Genomic DNA, 11,505 nt, shown 5'->3' on the forward strand with positions numbered 1-11,505 from the left:
ACTGACTTACCTGCTGTACCTGTCTGTGTATTTGCGTACACGTGTCGTTGTACGATGTTGTCCTACGTAATCGATTCTCCTTGCTTCGGGTACCTTGAGAACGTATCAAGGAGAACGTATGAATATCATGTTCTTTGTATAGAATATTTATTGGCTGATTGTGAACGGACTCTTGGTGTGGCGATCGCCTAGAAATTTCCAGGGTAAGTAGGACATCGTTTGGGGCTCTAACACGATTTGAACATGCTATAGTGATATCAGCGTGAGTGATAGACGTCATTCTACGAACACACCCGTTACTGGAGGATGCACATAGATGTGGTGCGTGAAAAATTTGCATAGTAGGAATATGTATCTATGAGATTAGAATGGATAAACGAAAGGAAAAGAACATGTGTGTATAGGTATCCGAAAAAATGGACCAACGCCGCGAATGTATGCCGTAAAGGTGCGATAACTCAGAGAATGAAGAAAGAAAAAAAGCGAAAAGAAGGTGAACACCCACTACGCAACAACAACCGAAGTCGGAAATGGCCAATATGAAACGGCCGAACCCCCACAATCTCACCAAGATATCCTCAAACCTCTCTTTACTCCCATGACCGTTTTACAAGATATTCAAGCCCTCTCTTTAAAATTCTCTTTAGGCGGGGTCAACGGCCCAGGCCCTTCCTCTTCAACGAACTCGCCTTCACCCAACTTGCCTCCAAACGTCTCAACCTCTTCAACTTCTTCCTCTTCCTCCTCATCTTCCTCGGTGATGCCCAGTATTTCTCCACTCCTTCGACCTTGAACACTTGTTCCTCTACTACCCATACCGCTATCTCCACTTCTGCTCCTCCAGCCGCTACCGTTTGCGTGACTGCCATTTAAAGCCCCAGTATTAACATTAAGCATGGGTCCTTTGAATGGACTCCTCTTCCTCTTTGCGAAGATCAGACCTGGAGATTGCGGAGGAATACTATTACCGTTTCCGAAGGCGGCGCTGGACTCTGTGAGGCCAGGTGGGAATCCAGAACGTACAAGGCGGATGTTGGAGGGAAAGCTTGAGGATGTGGGAGTTGCGGGGAGGACTTTGATGCTGTTGTGGGGAGATTTGGAGGGTTTGTGTGAGTGGCTGCTTACGGAGACGGCGGGAGAGGCGAGCGAGGCGGAGGACGTGGATGAGGCTTTCGAGTGCGAGTGATGGTGGTGTGGCATACTGCGAATCGAAGATACAGATGATGATGTAGACTTTCGGCCTCGGAGTCCACCAGAGGAACGACGATATGAGGATCGCGGTGTCAGTGGGGCGGGGGATGCTGAGAGCCTTCTCATGGAGCCTGAGCCGTGGGTCGAACCTCGGGGTCGGGGACCTGGCGTGTGTGGTATTGGCGGAGACTTGGGATTCGTATGTACAGAAGAACGGTTCGCTGTACTTTGCCTTCGTCTTGAATCTGAAGACGTACTTGGAGGTATTTTCGGGGATTGGCCACTGCTAGCCTTTGAGCCTGGTGATCGTGCTCGTTTCGACGTTTCCTTTATCCAATTCCTAAGTGACAAAAGGTGGTTGATGAAGGGCTGCTTCCGGCGCCGCTTAGGCACGAAGCCGTTGGGCGAGAGGAGGTCGGGGTTAGTGGACACGACTTGTAACATGCTACTGCGTGATCGCCGTCTATCTAAATCTTTTGCTGGTGGTGGCGGGCGCGAGGAGGAATGGGATTTACGGCCCCGATGTGTATCAATTGGTGGAAGCGGCTTGTCGTCGACGGTAAGATTGGGAGAGGTTAGTGATTCCGGTAATTTGGGTAGCTCGGGAGCACCTGTCAAGAGTTAGATTTATTTCGCAATAGCCGTAACCATACTGACCGTGCAAGCTGCTTCGATTTATAGTCCTACCGCGACTTTTTGGTGTGGATGGGGAATGTATACCCTCTTCGTCCGATTCTCTGATGGTAGGCGCAAGTTTGTCCAGTCGGCTACTTGCAGCGCTCAACCGTCTGAGGCTCTTAGCTTCTGCTTCCTTCTCCTTGCGCTTGCGCTCTCTTCGTTTTGCCTTGCGTTCCTCCTTTTCAAGCAGTAGTGCCCACCAACCGGCCAACGAGTCGCATCGTTGGGCCAACACATTCTCAATTACCATGTCAATATCCACTCCAGCTGCACGCATACGATGCAACACCTCCTTCTCCAGTTCCGTCGAGAAAGGCGCCGGCTGTTGAAGCTTCAGAATCTCCTGCTGGCGAGGCGCATGTTCCGATAACCAAGGGTTTTGTAGTATATCCGCCAATGTAGGTCGCAAGATCGGCCGTTTCGAAAGGAGCGACGAACACAGCTCTCTTGCTTGCTGCGGGAAGTGTTCCGGATATTTTGGTTCCTCCTTCAGTATCTTGTTTTTCGTGACCATTTCGTCGTCCTCGTCAAAAGGCAACTCGCCCACCAGAAGCGCGTAGAGGATGATACCCAAACTCCAAACGTCCACCTTTTCACCCGCATACTTCTCGCCCTTAAGCATCTCCGGCGCGCTGTAACAGATAGTTCCACACCATGTTTGCAGGTAGTTCGACTTGCCCTCGTACTCGCGCGTAAAACCAAAGTCGACCAACTTGACATCACCGTGTTTGTCCAGCAGTATGTTTTCGAGTTTGAGGTCGCGGTGGACGCAGGACTTGTTGTGGACGTAGGATACAGCGCCGACGAGTTGGGTGAAGATCTTCTGGACTCTGGAGGCTTCGAGGGCGCCCTTGGCTAGGAGGTAGTTGTAGAGTTCATCGCCCTGGCAGTACTCGAGTACCAACCAGACTAGCTCCTCGGTGACTATGACCTCGTACAGACGGGCGATGTGTGGGTGTATGAATTGGCGGTGGTGATGGATTTCGCGCGCGAGGTTTGCGTCGTCCTTCTTCGCGCTCTTGAGCACGACCTGTTCGCGATGAGCGTGGTTCCTTCATGGCATTTGTTGCCACAGTACCTTGGAGCCATTGCTCAGTTTGTGTGATGCCAAGTAGACCTTGCCAAAACTTCCTTTGCCTATAAGTTTCCCCAGTGTATAATTACCGACGGTCTTCAGATCGGTCGCCGCGAACTCACTGTCCCAGGGTCAGCAAATTACCACGGGTGAAACACGCACTCGGCGCGCAAAAGCAAGGAGGAGACTTACTCGAGTAACTGTTTATACGAATTTGCAAGCTGCTATAATTTCAGTCTCAGCATCAGTCCTGCCAGGTATGCGCCTGTGTGTTTTGCTTGTTTGCGGCGCACAAGCGTCGTTGGACGGCAACGGGACGGTACATACCTTCTTCCTCTGGGCCTGAATCTCAGCCTGGGCTCTGAGATTTGACTGCATGGAATGATGCGCCGCTGCTCCGTGGTGTCGCCTGCGCAACCAGCGTCATCTATGAGTTGCAGGAGTTCGGTCTGGCGAGCGAGCGCCGCGGAAGAGAGGAACGGGTCCTGTCGCAGCGAAAGTGGAGATAGCCGCAAACGCCAGGGGGCTAGGGCGTTCGAGATGAGCGAGGATAATGATACTAATTTTTGGCCGACCGGGAATTGCAACAAAGTGTATTAATTGTGAATTTTGCGGAGGGGACTGGGCGTACCGTCAGATCTCTCCTGAGCTTCCGGTGCTGCCATGGATTCGGGGAGCGCGATCCTGGTCGCAGATCATCCAGATGCCGCTCCACTGGGAAGGTGCGGGACCACCAACACACGGCGACGGCTACATGGCCATGGAGTATTTATTATTTTCTATAATGTACCAGTCAATGGCACCTGTGCAATGCGTTATTCAAACAAGAGCCGAACATGTCCTGGACGATGTGTTCGCTTCTTGCGCGCTGGTGTTACACAAAAGTATCTTGTAGCACACAGCACAGGAACCGAGTTACGCCAACGCACCATTGAGGCAGAGCAAGTCTACAATTATCATCTACAGTTTACTACTCGGCCCTCCAATATACGTCTGCCCTAGCCTCAACATGTCGACGGCCTCTTGCACCATCTCGTCAACAATCTCCTTTGCAGGCTTAATATCGCCGATTACCCCCGCAACCTGACCCATCAAGAACGGGATATCCACATCCTTCCCATCGTCCATGTCCTTTGCCAGCGGCACAATACCCGCATCCGTCAACTTCTTGATCTCATCCTCGCGCGCATGCCACTCTTTGATATAGTCGTTGTACCTGACGCGCAACGGTCGGCCACTGACAACTAGTGTCCGGCCTGTGTCTGTAAAGTCGGCAGTAACTACATTCTCCTTGTGCATTTGCGAGCAGCCGGCCTCGGTGGAGGCGACGAAGCGTGTGCCAACCCACACACCTTGTGCGCCTTGCATCAAGCTGCTGGCTAAACTGCGACCATTGTAAATGCCTCCTGCTGCCACTACAATGGCTGGCTGACCTGTGAGGGGGCTCTTGTATTTGCGCGCGACGTCCACGACAGAGGGAATCAGGATGCTGTTCGCGATATCGCCGGTATGTCCTCCGCCTTCTCCACCCTGGGCGCACACGATATCCACACCTGCATCTAGTGCCTTCTTCGCGTGCTTGGGGTGTCCGACCATGTTCATGATCAGAATACCTGCTTCGTGCAGCCTCTTGATAGTTCGCTCGGGCGGTACACCCACAGCGCTTACGAACAACTTTGCGCCATTCTTGATCGTAACCTCGATAAGATCGTCGAGCTGTCCATGTGTGTAGTCATGGTTCGTCTTGCGTGCGCTACCGCCGACTTGTGGGAGCGCGAGGTCGACACCGAAAGGCAGGTTCTTGTCTCGCAGGTTTGACTTGAGGTCATCGATGATGGATTGAAGCTGTTCCGGGGTGTATCCTAGACCTCCAATCACACCCAGGCCACCGGCGTTTGACACAGCAGCCGCGAGGGGGCCACCAGATGTGCGCGCCATGCCGGCGAGGATTATGGGGTACTGGATGCCCAGCAGCTTCGAGAGCGGCGTTTGCAATGACGGTGGTGACATGATGGCGTAGGCTGTGGTGACTGGACGTTGGATGATTCAAAGCAAATGAGATTTATCACGTTGGATAACCCGAGTGTACGTCTAAGCTGTATGCTTCTAGCCGAACGGAAGCTGTATGTGACGGCATGGCGAGTATGGGGGATGTGGATGCTAAATAGCGGCCGTCCCTGGAGGTATGCTCGACAACCAGGGGTTTTGCGGGGAAAACGTGGGTGCATGAGCCGAGGCATCTACGATTCGACTCGTCAGCGTCTCACATAGTTGTTGCCATTACCGAGATTCACCCGTCTCTCATGAATTGAGGGTCTAAACTTGGTGAATTTCAAACTACTCGAGACAGGTAAACCATCTTAGTCATCACTCATGATGCGAACGGTCACAGTTTCAAAAACCTTTTACTGAATGTGGTAACATGGTGATCGTCAGAAACCACGTTCAAAGCTACTACTATCATCATCGTCTGTAGTCGAGTTCAGACATCCTGCTCGTGTGCAAAACGTGGCGCATGGAACCGCTTCATCCTATCACCAGTTCTCCACATCTTCTGAATCTTCTAATGCACGAAACTTGGATATCCTGTCCATGATTATATTCATCTGCTCATGCCCCTCATCAATACGATCCAGCTGCGCCATGATGTCTTCGAGACACCATGCAAGTTCTGATTGAAGTGGGACATCAGGAGCGACATATACAGGTTCTGTAAGAGGTGAATGCAACGAAGAGTGAGTGTCTATGATATTGCTATTAGCGTTTGACTCCATTCATTTGCCCATTGACCTGTGTGTGCCCATTGACTTTTCCCTGTGCAGCTTGAGGCTGCGGTGGAGGTGGGGAACAGGTCCGAATGGTCGACGCTCAGGTGCCGGTTCAACACCGTCTTCCTCAGTGTCGTCGTCATACTCTGCGCTATCTTCGTCCTCATATTCGTACTCACTCTCCGTGATTTCCTCGTCCTCCTCGTCATGCTCCAGCTCATGCATCGGTACCTGACCTCGACCCTGTGCTTGCATCCCACGACATAACGTTTCCAGGCGAGCGATCTTCTTCCGCTGGTCTTCAGCTTCCTTGGTCCTCCTTACAAGCTCTTCTTGCATCTTCTGGCGCTCTTCCACCATTTCGCCAATATTGCGGTTGGTAATATCCTTGTGACGCTGCAGGTTTTGGTTCTCCTTTTCGAGACGTTTGGTCTTTTTGGACATTTCCTCCATTTCCTTGCGGAACGTAAGGAAGAGATCGTTCGAGTTGTTGAGCGTTTCCTCGACCTGCATCTGGTCAGTATTAACCATGATGATACAGACCAACGAGGGGTTAACGGGTTGACATACCTGTTTGAACTTCTCCACGTATATGTTGAGTTGCGTGCGTAGCTCGGTCTCGGTTTGAGAGAAGGTCGACACTTGACGCGTCAACTGGTGCGACTTTGACGACTCGGCCTCCTGTTGTTTGCGCTGCTGCTCTAAACGGGCGGCGTGATATTGTATCTCGAGCTCTTTGAGTCGAAGCATTGAGTGATATTGTAACTCGCGCAACTCGTACTGGTCAATGAACGATTTGAACTTTTGACGAAACCTAGTCCGTTTAGTTGGTGCCACAAACGCCGAGTATGCCAGACTTACAGCTCATCCAATTCCTGCTCGGCTTGATTCTGAGGCTCCGGCCCATTCGCAGCTGCTATGCAATCATCCACATCGTTCACTAGATGTTCAAGACGCTCGTGCAGTTCTTGCCTGGCGGTAGATTCGCTAGTTTCGAGTTTGTGTAGTTCGTCCTTGAGTTTCTTGTTTTCCTTTGCAAAGTCACGCGACAGCTTGTCCAGTTTGTCCTTCATAGTTGTAACCTTGTTCAACTCAGACCTTTGCGCATCCTTCTCTTTTTGTAGTTGATCTCCGCGCTTCTTCGCTTTCTGGTGTTCGCGCTCCGTGCGCTTCATATCGGATAGGAGCTCGGTATATCGTTTCTGTACAACTTCGAGACGAGACAGCGGGCCGTCCATGTTGGAAAGGAGGGAGGAGAGTTCACGGTTTGCTTTCTTGACTTCGCGTTCTGTCCATGCCATACGTCAGCCAGCGATTCACATCATAGAGCCCCAGTCCCGTGCTATGCAGACATTAACTGCGCCACCCAGTCTCCCCTCGTCCGTAGCTCCGTCGCAAGATGTAGACGCACCGATTTCAAGTTCCTGCTCCTTGTCTCCTGCCTGATCCAGCTCGAGTTGAGCAATCTTGGCCTGGATCTGCTTCTGTTGTTCCGAGGGGTCTGTCGCCTTCTTGCCCTTGCCCTTCTTAGCGGGCGCGGGCGCGGGCGCTGGGTTGTGCTGTGCAGGTGCCATGTTTGCAGGAGAGGCAGATGCACTGCGGCTTGCTTCGTGGTGTGGTCGAGACTGGGCAGACGTCGGCTGGCGCTGTTGGGCGACGGTTGCCATGAAGTCGTGACTCTTGCGTGTAGCGCTTCAGCTGTGGATCCCCTCGTGTTGCCTCCGATGGTTCCTCCACCTATGCACTCAATCTCATGTATCCCCAAAGTAGTCTCTTATGCAGCGGAGTTGCGCATTCGTCTTGCAGCGGCCACCTCTCTACAGTGCGCGTCCCAAAGGTAGAAGTTCTCCGCTGACGTCTTGGAACTGCTTCGGGTGAAAACAGGTGTCCAGCGCAGTGCAGGGGGCGTGAACGGGTGTGGTGTAGCAATGTATACAGTGTTGGGTCATGCAGTTGTCCAAGTCGGGTCGGGCAATGTCTCGTGGCGGGTGTTGAAGAGGAAGGAGGGGAGGAAGTCGGTGGTCTGGTCGATCGCGGAAAGGCACAAGACACCTGGTAGTCTCCACAACGCCCACGAGCTTCAATATCGGACCTGACAGATGAGATCAGTGACAAACTAGCCAATCCGGCCTGTTTCCAGTCGTATAACGCATCAACAGCCCATACAGGTGCACTCTTCCGTCTTGGTAATTTTGCGGGCTAATCTCTTTTGGTATGGGGACCCTCGGCCAATCGGCGCGACAGGCGTCATCGATGGCGGGTGCTTCTGACATTTCTGTGAGGCGGCGCGACATTCTGTCATCAATCCTCTCTTCCAAACATGCTGCGTTCCGTCGGTCGGCAGTTTCAGAGCCCTCGAAATGCCACAATAACCCCTCACCGATTGTCCACACTCTCCCGCCGTGGATATGCCGCTGTCACCGATGTCTCCAACTTTCCCAATGTCGGCGAGCAGTTGCATGGCTTCACTCTCAAGCGTGTCAAGCAGGTGCCGGAGCTTGAGTTGACAGCTTTGCACCTTCAGCATGACAAGACTGGCGCCGAATATTTGCACATTGCCCGCGAGGATGCGAACAATGTCTTTTCCATCGGTTTCAAGACCAACCCGCCAGATGCCACCGGAGTGCCACACATCCTCGAGCACACCACGTTATGTGGTAGCGAGAAGTAAGCTACCTCCCAAATGCGCTCACTCCATGGCTGACATTTCAGGTACCCTATTCGCGACCCCTTCTTCAAGATGCTGCCCCGCTCTCTGTCCAATTTCATGAACGCCTGGACTTTTGCCGACCACACTGGCTACCCGTTCGCGACGACGAATGCCCAAGACTTCAAGAACCTCATGTCCGTATACCTCGATGCGACACTACACCCACTACTCAAGGAGAACGATTTCACGCAGGAGGGGTGGCGGTTGGGGCCTGAGAACCCACTAGCAAAAGAGTCAGAAGACCCGAATGCTAAGCGCATCGTGTTCAAGGGCGTGGTGTACAATGAGATGAAGGGCCAGATGTCGGATGCTAGCTACCTGTTCTATACCAAATTCCAGGACCACCTCTATCCGGCCATCAACAACTCCGGCGGCGACCCACAGAAGATCACCGACCTGACTTGGGAACAGCTACGAAAGTTCCATGCGGACCACTACCATCCCAGCAACGCTAAGATTCTTACCTATGGAGATATGCCATTAGTCGAGCATCTGAAGGAGGTGGACAGTCGCTTGAACGGATTTGACAAAATCGCTGTGGATCAAGAAGTGAAGGCTCCAATCACTCTGGACGGCCCGAAGCAGGTTACGGTTGCTGGTCCCCTTGACCCTTTGGTACCTCAGGACAGGCAGTACAAGACTTCAGTTACCTGGTTGATGGGAGATACTGCAGACGCCGTGGAGAACTTTGCGCTTGGTGTGCTAAGCAGTTTGCTTATGAGTGGATACGGTTCGCCTCTGTACCGTAATCTTGTCGAATCTGGACTTGGTGCTGATTTTAGTGCGAACACCGGCTACGACAGCGCAGGACGACGAGGTGTCTTTTCCATTGGACTGGATGCTGTAAAAGCAGACGACGTAGGCAAAGTCCGCCAAGTCATAGCCGAGACCCTGCTCGAAGCGCGCAAGAACGGTTTCGACAAGATCAAGGTTGATGGCATCCTACATCAGTTGGAACTCTCGCTCAAGCACAAGACTGCCAACTTCGGAATGGGTATCCTCCAAAGACTGAAGCCTGGTTGGTTCAACGGTATCGACCCCATGGAAGCCCTCGCATGGCAAGAAACAGTCGATGCTTTCCAGAAGAAGCACGCTGAAGGCGGTTACCTGGAAAGCTTGATCGAGAAGTACCTCCTCAATGACAAGACCTTGTCCTTCACCATGCAGCCCTCGGAGACATTTAGCCAGGAGCTCGTGGACGAAGAAAGCCAACGACTAGCGGCGAAGATTGCAGAGACTACCAAGCAATTCCCAAGCGAACAGGAGGCACAGAAGTACTTAGAGGAGCGAGAGCTCCAGTTGCTGGAAGTACAAGAAAAGGCTAGGAACGAAGATCTGAGCTGTCTCCCCACTGTCCATGTGAAGGACATCCCACGAGAGAAGGAAAGGAAGCCACTTCGGCATACCGAGTTGGACGGTGTGAAGGTCCAATGGCGTGAGGCACCCACCAATGGTCTTACCTACTTCCGTGCGGTGCACAGATTACAAGATCTCCCAGACGAGCTTCGAGAGATGATCCCCCTATTCACTAGCGCCATCATGCGTCTTGGTACTAAAGACAAGACGATGGAACAGCTAGAGGAATTGATCAAGCTGAAGACAGGCGGCATTTCCGTAGGATACCACTCATCACAGTCGCCTTTGTCACTGGATGCATACGAAGAAGGCATGGCGTTCTCGGGCTACGCTTTCGATCGCAACATCCCTGACATGTATGAGCTTCTCCGAATCATCATACAAGAGACCGACTTTGATGGACCTGAAGCGGGCAAGAAAATCCGAGAGCTCTTACAGAGTGCAGCAAGTGGTGCCATCAACTCGATTGCAGAGTCTGGCCACTCTTATGCCATGAGATATGCCGAAGCTGGCATCAGTCCTGTTAGCCGCTTGGCAGAAGAAACCGGAGGCCTTACCCAAGTCAAGGTCATGACAGCTCTCGCATCGCAAGAGTCTCTTGATGAGGTTATTCAAAAACTCAAGGCCATCCAGTCCTTTACTATCGCAAACAGCAACCAGCTCCGCGTGGCGATCAACTGCGGTAACGAAAGCTCAACACCAAACCAGGAAGCACTCCACCGCTTCTTGAACACCCTACCAAAGGATGTTTCTGTACCTACGACCTCACAGCAAAAGCAGTACCCTCGTAACGCCAAGTCTTTCTTCCCTCTCCCTTACCAAGTCTATTACTCCGCGCGCCGTCCCGACAGTAGCCTACACCGACGCCTCCAGCGCACCTCTCGAAATTCTTGCCAAACTTCTCACTTTCAAGCAACTACATCCTGAGATTCGTGAAAAGGGTGGTGCGTATGGAGGTGGCGCTTATGCCCGTGGCCTGGGTGGTGTCTTTGGCATGTACTCATACCGCGATCCCAACCCACAGAACAGCATGAAAATCATGGCTGAAGCAGGACAATGGGCGCGCGACCGCGCATGGACACCTCAAGATCTTGAAGAAGCTAAGCTTAGTGCATTCCAAGGGTATGATGCGCCACAGAGTGTCAGTCGTGAGGGTATGAGGTTGTTCCTATCTGGCGTCACGGACGACATGCTGCAGACGCGTCGCGAACGCCTACTCGACGTCACAGCTGAGCAGGTACAAGCCGTAGCCGATCAATTCCTTGTCAAGCGTGCCGAGGAGAGTAGTGTCGCCATCTTGGGCGAACGCAAAGATTGGGTCAAGGAGAACGACGGTTGGCAATTCAGGGATCTGGGTATGTCGGAGAGCGCAAAGGCTGCTGAGGAGGCAGAGGGTATTGCCCAAAAGGAGGACGATGTGCCGGCTATTGCAAGCTGAGTCTGTCGATTGATGGTGTTATGACTGTATAAGTATATGTATGATTTGAGGTATGAGACGCTAGCATAATCGGCGTTGGGTAAGTTGAATGCATAGCGCGGTGTCATCGCTACTTCCTCCTTTAACATCTCATCTTACCTCAAACCCCTCGATTGCTGCCTATCTTATCGCTTCGGGCCTACCTTCCTCCGCTCCGTGCGTTGTACGAAGCATCTCTCATCTCGCTCCCTCACACCATCCTCATCAGCGCAACGAACAGATTCCAGACGAACCATGCATTCTCCCCCAT

At 52.4% G+C, this 11,505-nt stretch overlaps 3 protein-coding genes across 3 annotated transcripts; 1 reads left to right on the top strand and 2 right to left on the bottom strand.

Moving 5' to 3' along the window:
- Positions 1-618: 618 nt before the first annotated feature.
- On the bottom strand, positions 619-4,954 carry ALTATR162_LOCUS7981 (uncharacterized protein; the record flags this gene model as incomplete). The annotated part of the gene is made up of 7 exons (XM_043315610.1): positions 619-1,073; positions 1,126-1,380; positions 1,449-1,802; positions 1,849-2,899; positions 2,948-3,065; positions 3,936-4,323; positions 4,378-4,954. The coding sequence occupies 7 exons, from the start codon at positions 4,952-4,954 to the stop codon at positions 619-621; spliced, it is 3,198 nt and encodes a 1,065-aa protein (XP_043171545.1).
- Positions 4,955-5,718: 764 nt separating this feature from the next.
- On the bottom strand, positions 5,719-7,286 carry ALTATR162_LOCUS7982 (uncharacterized protein; the record flags this gene model as incomplete). The annotated part of the gene is made up of 4 exons (XM_043315611.1): positions 5,719-6,225; positions 6,283-6,526; positions 6,574-7,000; positions 7,124-7,286. The coding sequence occupies 4 exons, from the start codon at positions 7,284-7,286 to the stop codon at positions 5,719-5,721; spliced, it is 1,341 nt and encodes a 446-aa protein (XP_043171546.1).
- A 746-nt stretch (positions 7,287-8,032) lies between these two features.
- On the top strand, positions 8,033-11,216 carry ALTATR162_LOCUS7983 (uncharacterized protein; the record flags this gene model as incomplete). Its single annotated transcript, XM_043315612.1, has 3 exons — positions 8,033-8,379; positions 8,425-10,565; positions 10,630-11,216. The coding sequence occupies 3 exons, from the start codon at positions 8,033-8,035 to the stop codon at positions 11,214-11,216; spliced, it is 3,075 nt and encodes a 1,024-aa protein (XP_043171547.1).
- Positions 11,217-11,505: the final 289 nt, after the last annotated feature.

The sequence above is a fragment of the Alternaria atra genome (assembly GCF_907166805.1).
Source record: "Alternaria atra isolate CS162 genome assembly, contig: 28, whole genome shotgun sequence".
Classification (NCBI taxonomy): Eukaryota; Fungi; Ascomycota; class Dothideomycetes; order Pleosporales; family Pleosporaceae; genus Alternaria; species Alternaria atra.